Genomic DNA, 16,636 nt, shown 5'->3' with positions numbered 1-16,636 from the left:
CATTTCTCATTGTGGCCTTGGAAAACAAACAAGCTTATTAGGATTAAGGTACATCCATGCTGAGGGCTTAAGGCACTCTTCCTAAGAGTGAAGTGCATAGGATCTGCTGCTTCTTGGAAACCTCAAGACTTCCCTGTTGCATTGCATGAAATTATCAATCATCCATCCCAGCTTTGTTTAAATCCTGGAAGTGTGTAGGTGACTGATTTGGGGTATATAGATGCTATATGTGCTTTCTTTCTTTCTCTCGCTGTGTTACACTTGCTAGGATTTCTAGTTAACTAGAAATGGTTGTAGAAGACATTCTTGTTTCTTTCGCAGTCTTGGGGGAAATGCTCTAAAATTTTAATAAGAATTATATGTTTAATATTCTATTATCAGATAAGGACGTTCTTACTTTGCTAAAACCTACAAACAGGTGTTAAATTTTCCCAAAATTCTTTTTCCGCATTTACTGAAATGATAATGCTTTTTCTTTTCTTTTTAAAGATAAGAGTCATACTATATAGCCCAGGCTGTCTTTGAAATCTTGCTTTTGATGCCTTCATTTCCTGGGCACATTTTATTTTTTTAAATGTTAAACTACCCTCAGTTGTTAACAGTACTGCCCTTAGCCATAGCAGTATGTGGGTGCTATAGGAGAGTGGCTCTGCCTACTAGTAGGTTTTTCAGGCAATCTGTTGCTAATCTTAGATTTGGCAGGATGCCTTCTGAGTCTCCCAAAGCATAAAAGTATGGGAAGCTATCTGAAGCCATCTCCCACTCATATCCTTTCCTCTTGGGAGGCTTCCAATGTGCTCAGAATAGATTGGCGTGTAAAATATAAAAATACTTACTATGAGGCCTAGCCTTGGTCTCTCAGTGAAACAGTATCTCACAACTGTGGCTGTTGTTATCCTGCCTGTTTGGATGAACTATTTTCCTTTTGGATATATGGGGGAAAGACCCAAGAAGCTGGCACCTTTGACTTACTCTCTTTTGTTATTGATGTAAGTAATAAACTGCCTGAATCTAAAAACAGCTCATTGCATCTTTTACCATCTGTCTTAGTCTGACCTTGATCTCACTTTAGCTGCAGCTGTATATGTAGTTACCTCTCAGGAACTAAGGAATACAACCTACAACTGCTACAATAGCAATTGACAGCCAGCCTTCTGCCATCTGCACTTTGAGAGCTGTGCAGCTGAAGAAAATGCCTACCCAAGTTTATGTTCCCTTTGGGAAGAAAGGAAAAGGAGAGTGTACCCAACAGCAGTCACCCCAAATATAAAAATGTTCTGTCAGGCACAGTGTGTGTTGTCTTCCCAGGGTCTATAGCCATTCTGTTGCACCTGAGTGAGAGTCCTGATGGTTCCCTTCCAGTTGCCCTCAGGCTGCTATCACCAAAGCTCAAGCTCACAAGTGATGCCCAGCATTTATATGCCCCAGCCTGTCTACCCCTGGATTCTGACCTCAGTTATGATATGTTATATATTGCTGGGTCTTAAGTTTTGCAATATTCATGTCAAAACTGGTCTGGAATTTTCCTTCCTTGGTAAACATCTCTTGAAAGCTGCCAACAATGTTTCTGAGACCATAAATGATTAACTTTAAAAAACAACAACAAAATAATGCTTGATCTCTGCTCATATTCAGCGAAAGTTTTAAATACTTGAACCAGCATTTATAAGTGCAGTGATCTGAAGGAAGCCCATTTTGAAGAAAAGGCAGTAGAGAGGAAAGAGTAGGAGTGAGGTAGTGGGATAATGAGCAACTGTCTGTATCTCTTAGGACATCTCCCAACAATCCAGCAGAGGTTTTGCATGACTCGGGTTGCTGCTGTTTGTCCTAGGGGCTCTGCAGCAATGGAGGAGTGTCTTCTAAGTGTACAGTGTGAATTCAGTTATCAGTGTTGTCTTGTATAAAGTTCTCTATAGTCAGCAACTATCTGCTGTTTTGGTTTTACATCTTCTCCTTATGCTCTATGTTCTTAACACATAGTTTTGGACCTCAAGATAACATTTTAGGGTTATTCTAGGGTCAACAGTTTTTGCTTTAGATAATTAATACATTTCCTAAATTTGTAATTGCTTTATTCTATCAGATCTTTTAAATAATATATATCCATTTTAAGGGAATATCTGATGAGTTTTGGTAAATGTGAATCTCCATGTGACCTCTGCCACAATTGGGAAAGGGGATATTTTATCCTTTTCAGCCCCTTGTATCACTCTTCCTGATCTGGTACCTGAGCAACTGCTGATCTGCTTTTTCTCTTGACATCTTAATGTACCTTTTTAAAAATTCATATGATGGAATCATAGGTTAATTGTTAAATGTACCTTCTTTCACTCAACAAAATGTATTTAATATTTAAGATCTGTCCTTGTCTGTGTGGATACCAGTAGTATATTCCTTCAATTGTTGAGAAGTTCCCCGTAGTATGGTCTATCATAGTTTGTTTATTCAACCAACTCTCAAGAATATTTTCAATAATATTTACTAAATCTCATACACAAAATCAATATTTTTTGTTTGAGTGCCTGTTGCACATCATTTGAGATACAGCATGAACAAAATAATGTGTGCCTTCATGGAGTTTTAAAAGGATCTAAAAAACAAATAGTAGTAACTAAATTATATAATTATATGCATTAGTCCTTTATGGCTGCTCTAAGAAATTGCACAATTAATGACTTCAGATAACAGAAATGTGTTCTTTCTTAGTTATAAAAGCCAAAACCAGCCGGGCGTGGTGGCGCACGCCATTAATCCCAGCACTCGGGAGGCAGAGGCAGGCGGATTTCTGAGTTCGAGGCCAGCCTGGTCTACAGAGTGAGTTCCAGGACAGCCAAGGCTACACAGAGAAACCCTGTCTCGAAAAAACCAAAAAAAAAAAAAAAAAAAAAAACCAAAACCCTAAGTCAAGATGTGGTAAGTTGGTTCTTGCTGGATGCTGTGAGGGAGATGTGCCTCTTGTCTTTCCTGGGGCTTCTGGTGGGTGCTGAATACCCTTCTGTTCTGTGTTTTTGTTTTCTTTTTGAAGAGCATTTGTAACTAGATTTAGTGTCCATATTAGTTCAGTGTGGAAGTGGAAAAAACCCTTTAGGTTCTAGGGTCTATATAGATAATGTTATAGGGGCTTCTACAGAAACTCTCACCAACTGTTAAACAATGATAACAGAAAAGTAGACTAATTAAAGGCAAGAGTGCTGGAGATGCATGTTACAATAGATGCAACTCCAGTCATGTGGACAGGACAATCTAGTGAGAGACAGTGACAAAAGCAATGTGAGAAGTCAGCTGGTGAAAGATGTGAAGTCAAGAGAAGAGCAAGTCACAGGCACTGCCTGGGAATGGCTGGCACATTAAAAGGCAGTGAGGAATCATGTGGCTGAAGCCTGCCAGTGGAAGACTATAAGAATTCAAGATTGATGATTGACTGGTTTGAAACAGGGTCTCACTGTGTACTCCTTCTGTCCTGGAACCTGGTTTGTTGACCAGGCCAACCTTAAACTTGGAGATCCATTTGCCTCTGCCACCCAATGCTGGGATTAGAATTTAAAAGTGTTATTTATTATTTATTTTATATGTATGAGTGTTTTGCCTGCATATTTTTGCACACCACTTGCATGCCTGGTGCTCTCAGGAGCCAGAAGATCATCTGGAACTGAAGTTACAGTCAGCTGTGAGCTAGGAGCAAAACCCAGGTCTCTGCAAGAGCAACAAGTGTTCTAACTACTGAGTCATTTCTCCAGGTCCATGGATCCGGGATTATATGCTTAAGAACATGGACAGCTTTTGCAAGGTTGTAAACCATAGAATAATAAAACCTGTAATAACATTAAAAGAACCCATTTTAAGCCATTTGGGAGCAGGATAATACAGGGAGAGTGGCAAGTTAAACTAGATGTATGCCGGTGGTAAAAGTGGTTGGGACTCAACAGGCTGCTGAGTAGACACACCATAAGCATATACTTCAAAGAATACTGCCACAGGATTCTTCTAGAGCCCAGCTGAAGAATTGCTACTATCTGTACCCACAGAGCCCTGCTGGTCTCTCCCAGGTACTTGGTTCCTCCAAAAGCACCCACTCTCCTCACTTCTAGCACCTACTGTTCATCTGGGTTACCTGTTTTTGCTGCTGTCATTGTTGTTTATGTAATGGAACCATATACCCTATGTACTTACTCCACTGTGTTCTGTCCCATCCACCACTGGGGTGAGAGTTCAGAGATTTCATCTATTATTACATATGACAATCTTTTGCTTGTTCTCATTGCTAAATAGTATTGCCTTTTGTGAGTAGGCTTATTATTTAATCATCTATTTTACTATTGATGCACATTTAGAGATTGAGCTACTACAAAGAAGTATATAAAGTGTGGTGTCATTGCTTGGTCACAACCAATGTGAATATTCAACATTAGTGGATATTGCTCAAAGTCTTTCCAAGTTGCCAGTGCTTGAAGAGAGCTTAGTTCTGGATATGTTTTGGATATAAAACTCTTAATAGCATACTAGCCCTGATTCACAGATGATGGACAAGAGAACCCAAGGGTTGACTCGAGATGTTTGCAGCTGTGCCACTGCTGGTAAGGCTCATTATCAGCTGTATTAGAAGCAGGGATTTGGGCATATCAGTGAAAAGAAGACAAAAGCAGGATTCTGTCTTATCTGGCTGCCTAGTAGGGGTATCAACAAAGGGGTAAACATCCAGGTCCCAGCCTCAGGAGATTGGTCTGGATTGGTAATGAAGCAATAAGAGTATCAGTGGAAGACATTTTAAGCCCTGGCAGAGGAAAATCCACCAAGGAAGTAAGTATAGATGAGAACATGGGATGCCCTATCACCATGACATCTGAGAGAAATGAATCAACAATGATACTAAGCAGCAGAAGCCTGTAAGATCACAGGGAGATCTAGAGTGTTCTTAGAAGCAGACTCAGCAAAGTACATCAGGAAGCAGAGATTTATCTGTGTCAGACACGTCAAGGAGAGGACTACAAGATGACATTTTCAGCTAGATACGTGAAGCAGGCAGGGCATTGCTTGAGACCATACTAGTTTTGCTATCATCCTTTTCTGGTGAGAGTTGGTCTGAATAACTAGAAGTATTAAGAAGAGAGACAGGGCTGCCACTAGGGACATGATGAGAATGTAGCTTTCTAAGCAAAGCCGTGAAGGAAGTAAGGGAGCGCACCATGGGGTGTCTGTGGGGAGAACACAGTAGTGTAGAGATGAAGAACTGATGGAACAGCAGGTGGCATGCAGTGCCTGGAACCTTGAACAGAAAAAATAGTGGGAAAGTTGGTCACAAAAACAATGAGGGGTCAGGTCACATGGTCCTCAAATGTCACTCCAAGCATGTTGTCTTTTGTGCTGAAGTGGGGAAACTACTCAGAGGTTTAGGACCAAAGATTTTGACTTAATTTGATAAGCTTCAACATCATGATTAACAGAGGTATGTCACATGCTTACCCTTTAATCTCCAGAACACTGCATTCTGTTACCCTCAGATGACATCAACATTTTGCTGGAAGTCTAAACCAAAGCAGAAGACTAGAAAACAAAATGGACAGTGTTTACAGGTGATACGATTGTTAGATATGTCTGTGCATGTTGAAAACAGCACTCTGCGGGATTATGAAAAGAAGGCTTCTGGAGCCTACTGCACATGGTGAAAATGTTCATTTATAAGAAAAATACAACAATGTAATTTAATTGGCCCTTACAGCTTCAAGTTCTATATAGTAACAGTTGACACAAACTGAAAGAAGTCCTCAGTCATTGTAGATGATATTACAGTTTTCTCTGTGACTGATAGATCAAGCCAACAAAAGACTCAGAGAGTAGAACATAGCAAGTGAGTGAAGTAGCATGCTGATGCAGTAAATGCAGCATGCATATCCCTCTTCACACTGGGCCCTGCCTTTTTCTTAAGCACAGAATTGGTATGTTATGAAAATCACCCAGCCTTATACTGTTCCATGTCTCAAAGCCCAATGGGCTTTAAAACAGACTGGCTTTTAGAAAATACCCAAATGTTGTATCCAGAGTACTCAAACTGCACAGGATATAGCAGCATACAGCTACAGCATGTTTGGACAGTAAAGAAAATAAAACATGGAAAAAATATGATGTCACTAAAAAGTTACATCTATGCAAATCAAAAGAATATCTTTTTTAGAATATGTAGGAAGGTGTAGAAGTTCCTTGCCTTGTTCTATGACCAAATACCTGACAAAACAAAACACTTAAGGGAAAGAGAGCTTATTTTGGGTATAGTCTGTCTTGGTGGGAAAAGCCTGCTGACAGCAGTGTGAAGCCTGATTTCCACTGTAGTCAGGAAGCAGAGAGTAGCAAGTGGGGCCAGAGTGTAAAACTTTGAAGTCTGACCTTAGTGGTCCTCTTCTCCAAAAAGGCTCCACTTCCTAAAGGTTCAACAAGCCTTCCAAAGCAGCAGTACTAACTGAGGACCAACTGTTCAAACACATGAATCCTTGGAACAGTTCACATTCAAACCACAACAGAATAATAGAATCATGAAGAGTATTTTATAATTATCAAATCTATACTTTGAAAATGTGGATTGTCTCTGAAGGAGAGAGGGAAGTGAACAGAGTGCACTCCTCAACCCTGCAGCTTTTGTATTTTGTTACCTGGGTGGGAACTATGTGGACACTTGCTTAGTTAAGCACAACACAAACATACTGCAGAAATGAAAACAAAACACATCAGCAAAAATGCTACTTGGGTAGGTTGTATATTAAGAAGTGGAAACAAAAATCAGAAATTGTGAAAGAGTGCCAGTGTTTGTAATACTGCAAGAAGTGGATTTATCAAAAATGCTCTTAGTTTTAAAGTTATTTCCAGGTGATGTGTCATCCCAGGAAGCAGGGAAAGTTTTGGGCTCCTTGGATGCATGAGAAGAAATTTGTGTGGCATATACATATATAGCAAAATTATCCTCAACATACCTGGGAATGGTGGTGCATATTCCCAGCACTCCTGTGTTGGTATTATTTTTTTGGTTTTGTTTTGTTTTGTTTTAGATATTTTATTGGATTCCACCTGAATCCCTTCCAACTCCCCAACACTAGGTAGGAAAGAAAGGTTTGAGGGAAAAGGGGGTGCAAACCACTATAGGCTACTTCCTGCTGATTAGGGGTGTTGGCTTCCTTGAGGCAAGTCCAATCTTTGTTGTCGGAAGTCTGACAAACCCGCAATCTAGCAATAACAAACACAGCAGAAGCCACAGCAACAGGCAGGGCAGCAGCCATCACACCCTCTCAGGGCTTTTTCCATTTTAACCCTCTCTAGAGTCCCTAGAATTAAACTATCTGCAGCTGGCAAAAATCATGCCCCTGCTAATGCATGAGGCAAATCATAATCACCTGCTGTGAAGCAGCCTCTTATCCCACACCTGGGATTAATATATATTCACATGATATAACTGAGTTTTTTAAGAAGCCAAAGTTCTCACTGCACTCCTGGGATATGTAATCCATTCCATCCCCCCATCCCCTGTTACTTGATCTGAACTTATTTTACAGAAAAAAAAAATTTTTTTTTTTGAGATAGGGTTTCTTCATGTAGCCCTGGCTGCCCTGGCACTCACTCTGAAGACCAAGATGGGCGCAAATTCGATGAAGACCACTGTCTCTGCCTCCCAAGTGCTGGGATTAAAGGTGTGCACCACCACCACCCAGCCACAGAAGAATTTTTAAAAGTAGGAAAATCAGAAGTTGACAATAAATGATGGCAATGATGTCACTGGGAGAATGGAAAATGGATGAGGAATCCAGCAAAGAAGTACTGATAGAACTCTGGCTCCCTGAAAAAGGCAGTATACACCAGCTGTCATGGCAAGCTTTAGATGCCAGGTACTCCACATAACCCTGTCAACCACGTCTTTTCCCCTTGAGACAAGCATCTGTGGATTTGGGATGTTGAGGTATTATTATTATTATTAGACAGGACTTTGCTATTTAATCCAATTTGGACATGAACTCTTGATTCTCCTACCTCAGCTTCCTGAGTGCTGGGATAATCAGTGTACCATCACACCTGGCTTGCTTTAATCTTTCCAAAGTCTCACAAATGATTCTGATGTGCAGTCAAGTATAAAATCCAGTATGCCCAGCTATGATGCCTATGAACCACAAAAATGGCCAGCATCACACAATCAGGGTGCAGAAGCAGCACACGTAACCAGAAGCTCTGCAATTGGACTTAAGACCTGCCCAAAAAGAGAGAAAGCATGCCTGGTACTAGAAACCTAGCCAACCACCCAAGGATAGTGAAATCATAAATCTTGTAAGATAACCTACAACCAGCACTTTACTAAAACAGCATAATCCCTAACTACATTATAAATGTTTTTCCACATACTCACACATAAGTGTAGTTCTCACCCTCGTCAAAGAGGCTGCAACCCTACACAACTACAGACAATTAAAAATACCAAGAGTGGGAAGGAGAGTCTTCCCCAGGGATAAGCACACAGAATGGTGATCCAGTACTAGACGGTCAGCCTTGACAATGTACTACAAGTAACATTCTACAGACTAAGGCTGTATTTAAGAATGTATATGTGTGTGCATATTTATTTGTGTGTACATGTGCATATGTGTGTATAACAATAATGAAAAAGGCTATGAATTTGAAAGAGCAAGGAGGGGTGTATATGTGAGGGCTTGAAGGGAGGAGGAAAGGTGAAAATTATGTAATTTTATTATAGTCTCAAAAAATAAAGAAGTTTTAAGATATCAACATGTCTACAAAACTCCTGGGATTCTATAAGGTGGGTCTGAGAGTCTGCATGTCTCACAAGTTCTCCCCCATGACACTCTTTAACAGACCACATTTTGAGGATCCAGATGTGAAAGAAATTGAATATACTTTGAACCTTGAGCTTGTGAAACAAAGCATATGTATTTCCTGGCAATGTGGGACTCAGAACTTCTGCTGTTGTGAGATGAGAGAACAAACACAAAACAGCCCAGCAGGACACAGTGAGATTCCTTAGGGGTCACTAGTAGAGACAGCATGGCCCCAGCCACATTTGACCCTGGGAAATGTTTCCACAGTGTTCCAGCTGTTTTCCCCACCGGATTATGCCTTCTAGTGAGTCTTGATTCTTGTTCCCATCAAAAATATTTGAGGTGAAGGAATAAATTTAGCCAAGACTAACAAAATCTCTAAGGCGTCACCACTGTTCTCTGGGTCCTCTGTTTCCATAACACGTGGCTGGGTCTTGCTTAACCTACCGCGATCAGCTGAGTGGTCATGGTGAGAAGCCAGAGTGTTTTCTAAATAAGCTTATTTCTGCATCTGTTTGAACTGACCTGAAAAATGTATTTGTTCCATTTGGGCCTTTCTGAGAAAACAATGTCCACTTTGTGTTGTGTACACCACCTAAGTATTTCAGATTCCACAAGCATCAATTCACAGAAAACCATCCAGGTCACTTACGCTCTCGACCCCGTTGTCTTTTGGAAATGGGTATATAGACAAAGGGACACACTCTGCTGAATTTATCTCAGCTGAAGTCATCAGAAGCCCTGAATTTCTATCATTATGTTAATAAAAATTGACATTTATTATAGCATTTCCCCAGTTTGGGTTTTTGGTTTGGTTTGGTTTGTTTGTTTGTTTTAAGATTAAGGCCTCTTTGCTTTCAAACCTTACCTACACTTGTTTGATTTTCTTTTCAGTCTCAGCAGAAACAGGGCAAGAAACAGCCCAAGCCTTAGCTGTCATCCCAGACCCAGTTCTGTGATCACCACATTGTCTTCATTTCTGGCCAGCAGTTTTTTTGGTTTGGTTTGGTTTGGTTTTTTGGTGTGTTTTTTGTTTGTTTGTTTGTTTGTTTTTTGCTGTCATGGGGGCTGTCTGCCTCTTGTTAAATTTGTTACATAATCTAAAGTGCTTGGAAGTAAGTGTTCAGTGAAGAGTCAAAATTTGAAAGGTGCAAAATGTAGACCTTTCGAAAAAAGTAATATACTTTTCAAAAAGCATGCATTTTCCCTGAAATTCCATCAATAACATACAACTATTATATAAATGAATTCTATCTATCCTATCACTGTGTGTTCAAATATATATGCTATAAAGATTAAGCTAAGCAATTCTCTGCAAGTAACTAGAGAAAAATCTAGAAAGAACAAAATGATCTCACAATGAAATAATCAAATTCTAATCTGGCCTCAAACTTGGAATGCACTTCATTCCTCTGCCTCACAGAAGGCTGGGTCTACAGGCATTCCATCACTCAACCTCTTTTTGTATTTTGTACTGGTAATGAATTTTTTAACAACGTTTTTCCTTCACCAGACTATGTAACAATATAAGCAACTTCAACTCTAAAGCAAATATGGGAGTATTATTATACAAACACATATACATAAATTAATGTTTACCTGTGTACATTAACACTTGGCAAGTTAAGCACCACATGGAAATGCAATGTACACAAGTCATGGTAGTGGGCTACTGCTGGTCACAAGATCAAAATCTTGGAGACTTTAGGACTCTGGGCAGTTTCTGAAAAGGGTACCTAGTATGAGACACCTGTCCCTGGAATTACAGAAGCAGGAGAACCTATTTAAAATTGTTAGTATTTATCTTAAAACACATGCAAAAAAAACACTAGCTTCATATGCAAGGTAGTATCATAAATCTTCATTTTTTACTTTAAAAAAATAATATGTATGTGTATGTTCCTGAGTGGTAGGAGCCCTCAGAAATCAGAAGAGTGTCATATCCCCTGTTAAAGGAACTGTTACAGACAGTTGTGAACCACCATGTGGGTTTTGGGAATTGATCCAGGCCCTCTGCAAGAGTAATAAGTGAACTTGACCACTGAGCCAGCTCTTAATGCCCCAAGCCCTGCAGAGCTGCTTTTGTTTTGAAAAGTGTGTTATGCACCCTTCTGGACTGTGCCTGATATTATGTTCTATTCATCCTCAGAAGGTAGATTTTCCACCTGCAGCAAAAGGCTGAGTATTTTTATACTTAAACTGTTTTCTAGAACCCAGGTATTCAAGGTCAAATTCCTCAGAACTCAATTATAAAAACCCTCAAAGCTTTGCAAACAAAGCTAAGGAGTTTGGACTTTATCTGTGGGGAACTGAAAGCCCTAGATGGTAGTTAGGTAACAATGGAAATCACCAGAATGAGCAAATGATTGAAAGCTATGTCACCATCATAAGTGATAGGGCAAGAATATAGAATTCTGGACACACTTAGTGGCCCATTACCCATGTACTCAGTCAGGCCCTGTCCCCTTCTTCTTTTCCAAAACATGGATAACAGGGACTGCAGGCCTTTGTGTCCTGATTGTGAAGGTACAATCTGAAGAAAGGGTTCTTCCATAAACCAGAGTAGGCTCCCCTGAGCACTAAAACTTATCTGAAAACTGCTATTGGGGCTCCAAACACGCCAAAGAGAAACACCTCAAAGAACTGAGCTTGCTCTACTGACCAATCCTCTGTACATGGGACATGTTTAGGAATTTTGAGAACTTGTTTTTATTAAATACATTTATTATTGAGGACTAAGTGATTGTATAAATTGTCTAAATAGAATCATTTATTGCTCTTTACTATTAGCTAAGCTCTTTAGGCTACCTCTATCATTTCACATGCATGGTGAGAATGCCAGCCCCAGTGATAACACGTTGGAAGCTCAAAATGGCCTAAAGTTGAGGTGTTCACTCCACAGAAACTAACAAACATATGAGAGGTTGGTTTTTTTTCTGCAGAAAGTGCATAAACATGTTAGTCCACCATCAGTGTCCACACACTACATTACTCTCTCCAAAGTCCCTACCACCACAGTCTTTGTGACTGGAGCAGCCCGTCACTCAGTGGAGCTTGTCAGGTTAGAGTTACAGGATGGCATAGTGAGCTGACAATTTGTTTATGCTACATACACCACAGAGAACAGAGAGACAGATTCTCACAAGAGAACAGAGAGATTTCTCACACTCTGGACCTTACATATTGGGCTGGCTTCACAAGGCAGGTAAGACCAGATACTGGTCTGGTTCCTGGAGTAGGGAATAAAAAGTCACTGCCTTAATAAAAAAATCACTGCCTTAATCAAATCAACAAATTCTCCATGTCAATTCATATTTCTGGTGACTGGTAACTTCTGAGTATTTTTCTGAGGTGTCCAGTTTCCAAATGTCACTGTGTAGCCAACAACCCTGTAGAAAAGCCGATTTATGATACCAAAAACATATGAGTACAGAGCTGGAAGCAACAAACTATTGTCCAAAGTATTCACCACCATGCTTACAGGCAGACCCTATACCAAGTCTGCTGGGGATGGTAGGACGGCTCATTTGGTAAACAGTCTGCATATAGGCATGAATATCTGAGGTTCAATCTCCAGCCCCCACATAAAAAGCCGGAGACAGTGGCACCTGACTATTTCTCAAAATACTGAGAGGAAGGGGAATTTGGAAACAGAAGGGTCCTTGCAGTGCATTGAGCAGCCAGCCTAGCAGAATCAGTGAGATCCAGGATCAGTGACAGGGCCTCAGGAGGTGGTAACCTTATCTGTTTATTGCTGAAACTTGCTTTGCTAAGGAGTTGAACTCTCACAAACCCCCATGACCTTGGGGTCAATAAAGAAGAGGTTGGGCTTTTGTTGTTATTGTTGGTTTGTGGATTGGTTTGGTTGTTTTGTTTTCCTTTGCTTTGTTTGTTTTGTCTGTGTAGTCCTGACTGTCCTGGACCCAAGTATGCAAACCAGGCTGTCTTTGAACTCACAGAGATCCTCCTGCCTCTCAACTTCTAGAATTAAAGGCCACTACTCCTGGCAGGAAAAGGTTGTTTAAAATAAGACAAGAAAAAAACAAAAAGACCATGAAGAGACCTTTTTTCTAAAAAAATTAAAAGTTAATAGATTTGTTTGGTGTGTGTGTGTGTGTGTGTGTGTGTGTGTGCTATGTATGCACACAGAAATGCATATAGGGACCCTTCAAAACCAAAAGAAGGCATCAGATCTCCTAGAGCTGAAGTTATAGGTATGGTGAGCTAACAATGTGAGTGCTAGAAACTGAACTCTGATCCTCCAGTCTATGTGGATTGTTTGAAATATGGTCTCCTATAATAGGCTGGTCTTGAACTTGCTACGTAGCTGGAGATGACCTTGAACTCTTTTTTGTTTGTTTGTTTGTTTTTGTTTTTCAAGGCAGGGTTTCTCTGTGTAGCCCTGGCTGTCCTGGAACTCACTGTGGAGCCCAGCCTGGCCTCGAACTCAGAAATCCGCCTGCCTCTGCCTCCCGAGTGCTGGGATTACAGATCTACACCACCATACACACCCAGTTACTAGAAAGCTAGGAACTGAGCACAGGGTCTCATGCATGTTAGGCAAGCACTCTACCCACTGAACTACATACCTCTCCTACCCAAACTCTACTTTCTTGAAGTTAAGAATTCTCTTCATTAGAAGATACTTAGGATGTGAAACTTGGTATATAAAGCAGACATAGGGCCCATAGCCAGAGCAGGGATACAAATGCAGATCAGTAGAAAAAGAAACCCAGGAAAAACTGACCAAAGGATTAGGCAGAAATTTCAGATGGTAGCCAACTTGTCAGTTGTCAGGGAAGTCAAAGGGTAAATTGAACCATCAGCACAAATTCACAAATCTAGACAGAACTTTAAAAACAGAATGGCAGTGCCAGCAAGATGGTAAGACCACTTGCTCTGACCTCTGACCTCCACTCATGCCATGGCACCTGGTTCCAATGAATGCTTGTTTTTGTTTTGTTTTGTTAAAATAAAAAACAGTCTGTGGAATGACAGTAAAGATGCAGAGCAGCTGGGATTAATGAGAATGTGAACTGATATTTTTTGATGCCGCACATAGTCCCAAAGTTCCTAATAGTCCATCTACCTGCCATGTTAGAATGTTCACTTTGGTTCTATTCATAGTAGCCACAAACTGGACAACACAAATATCCACCAACAAGCCTGGGACTACACATGGGAGGATGCAGGAAATATATATATATTTAATATATATATATACACACATATATATATATATATATATATATATATATAAGCTTAAGAATCTAGAGTTCCTTCCACTGTGTTGTGACTTTGCTTTTTTTACTGTTTTAAGGTTATAAGTCCTAGTATAGGTTGGGGCAGATTTTTTTCTATTACAGATGAAACAGGGTCAAAGATGTTAAATGGCTTGCCAAGTCACAGAATTTAGTCTGTGGTGGAATATAGACACAAACAACAGATCCTACATCACTGTACCAAACTTTACTGAGTTAGGTTCATTTATATCTTCTTGTTGGACTGGCAAAAACATGAGAAATCTTGGGTTTCCACCTGGCCCAGGGAAGAGAATCTCTAACTCCCATTGGCCTCAAGGCAGCTGTTCAAAACCTGATTCTGCCCACACTACAGGTGCAGGCAAGGGCCGGTAGTTGAAGACCCTTAGGTCTCCCGTGTGTGTTAGGATCAAACTCAGAGTCTCAGAAGTGCTAGGGGAGTGCTCTGCCGCTGAATCTCCACACCCACCCTCTCTGTGCAAAAGTCATCTCTCCTCTGGGAAGTCCTGCATCCCTGTCTGTCTCTAGGACTTGTCTCTCTCTGCTTTACCTAAATTGCCCCTGCATCACTCACTGACTTAGGTGAACTAGGTGGTATGAATTAAATGAAATTACCCCAGTGGGTCAAAAGAAGTTAAGAACAAGTCACCCCGTGGTATTTAAATGTTCCCGCCACCTGAATGTGAGCCCTGGAAGGGTGGGGTTGCTGTGTTTTCCCGCAGCACAGCAGTGCCAGGCATATAGTATTGTCATCGATTAATCAGTAAGAAGTTGAGGAAACATGATCCTTTCCCCGAGCTCTGAAGTCCACACACAGGGCCAAGGAGGGGCGCCTTCCCCGCCGAGGCTAGGCAGGGTGGGGCTCACCGTTCCCCACTTACCGGCCTCGCCCCTCGCGCGCGTTAATGAGATTAGCAATTAAAAGGCGGGCGAGCGGCGGCCAGAGACCAGGCCCTGACGAGGAGCAGCGAGCGCAGGACATGGAGAAAGCACGGCCTCAATGGGGCAATCCGCTGCAGTTCGTGTTCGCCTGTATCTCCTACGCCGTGGGTTTGGGCAACGTGTGGCGCTTCCCGTACCTGTGCCAGATGTACGGCGGAGGTGAGTGTGCACAAGCGGACCCGTCGGGTGCCTGGACACCAAGCGGCGGTGGCATTCGGTCCCGCGAGCCTCAGCTCGGGGTGGCGTTCTGTCCCGAACACCCGAGCTCGGCAAAGTGTTTGGTCCCATGCGCTTCAAGAGCGGGTGGCCCCTATAACAGAGAACGCCGCGGCACGGGGACTTTCGCCCTAAGAAACTGACCCTCGCGGTCCTGAGTCCGAACTGTGGTTCCAGCAGGTGCAGGGCAGCGCCGGCCGGGAACCTGCTGTCCCGGAAGGATAGGTGCGTTGCCCGACAACAGAGGTGTAAAAGAGAACACTAAATTGTTTATCAGGAACTTGTCATGCAACTTGCAGTTCCGAAATTTAAGTTCCCGACCGCAAGTTGAAACTCAAGTCAAACGGATCGTGAGCGATTTCTTTTACTTTTTCTTAATAAAAAGGATTGGTTTGTGGATGTGAAGACTTAGTTTGGGCTTGGAATCACAGGAGGGAAAAACAAATAATTCCGTGCCCAGAGAATTAGTTTCTTGGTTCTGTTGTTTTGTTTTTATAAATGTTTCCTCAGACCTAGGGGAGAAACTGGGGGTGAGGGGTGGGACAGACACCTCACCCTGCAGAGAACTCTGGGACTGGGACTTTCCGAAGTCCAAGTACCATTCTGGGGTCAGTATGGCATGAAGGAACTAAGTCTCAACATAAAAACGTTCCACTTCAATTCCATTTTCTAAAACCTCATCTAAAGGAAAACGCAGCATACGGACAGAGATAGAAAATAACATGGCTACCGTCTTAAATAAGATCAAAATGTGAGAAACTTGCTAAGCCCTTCAGAAAAAAAAAATATTGGTTCAGTAAGTTGTGGAACATCCACCCAGTGACACCCTTGGCAATCATAAAGGTAAAGTTTTAATAAAATTTTATCTTAATAGTGTTATCATGTGATAAGTGGAGGCAGGTGAAGTCATATTCAAAACTGTATAACATTTTTAAGCACTTGTGCTTAAAAACCATTCAAAGAAAAGGAGAATGAAAAAATTTTTAAAGTGTTATCAATAGTTTTCTGGGTGGCTCTTATTTACCTAACAGCATGTTTGTGTATACATGGGAGGAGAGATCTAATAGCATGTGTATGTGTATGGGGGGAGAGAAAGCTAATCAGCACATTAGTTCTCGATATCAGGACAGTGAAAAATATTAATGTATTACAGAATTTAACTTGTTTAAGAAAATCTAACCCTTCCTCCTCCTGTCACTCCAGCCAGATCAAAATCAATTCAATAAAAGGTTACTCTATAGATTTGAAGAAGGAAACAGTGCATTCTTAATTCTCTGGTTTATTTTAATTTGAGGGCATATGCTATCACATGCTCCTAGTGTTTCATAACTGACTTTAGAAAGAATTATTTGTCAGAGGCAGATTTTCACATCTTTGTGTGCTCAGTACATCTGTCTCAATACCTTCTTTATC

The 16,636-nt window shown here is 41.1% G+C and overlaps 1 protein-coding gene across 1 annotated transcript in view; it reads left to right on the top strand.

Moving 5' to 3' along the window:
* The first annotated feature begins 14,856 nt into the window (after positions 1-14,856).
* Positions 14,857-16,636, top strand: part of LOC110301304 (sodium- and chloride-dependent transporter XTRP3A) — a 42,293-nt gene continuing 40,513 nt past the window's right edge. Inside the window, exon 1 of the mRNA XM_021171716.3 lies at positions 14,857-15,166. Coding sequence (XP_021027375.2) covers positions 14,971-15,166 — 196 coding nt within the window. The 5' untranslated portion in view covers positions 14,857-14,970. The remainder of the gene's footprint in view (positions 15,167-16,636) is intronic.

Source organism: Mus caroli, unplaced genomic scaffold (genome assembly GCF_978045245.1).
Source record: "Mus caroli unplaced genomic scaffold, Mus_caroli_1 scaffold_11, whole genome shotgun sequence".
Taxonomy (NCBI): Eukaryota; Metazoa; Chordata; class Mammalia; order Rodentia; family Muridae; genus Mus; species Mus caroli.
Note: the sequence above shows the minus strand (reverse complement) of the source record. Positions and strands in the feature narration are given on the sequence as shown.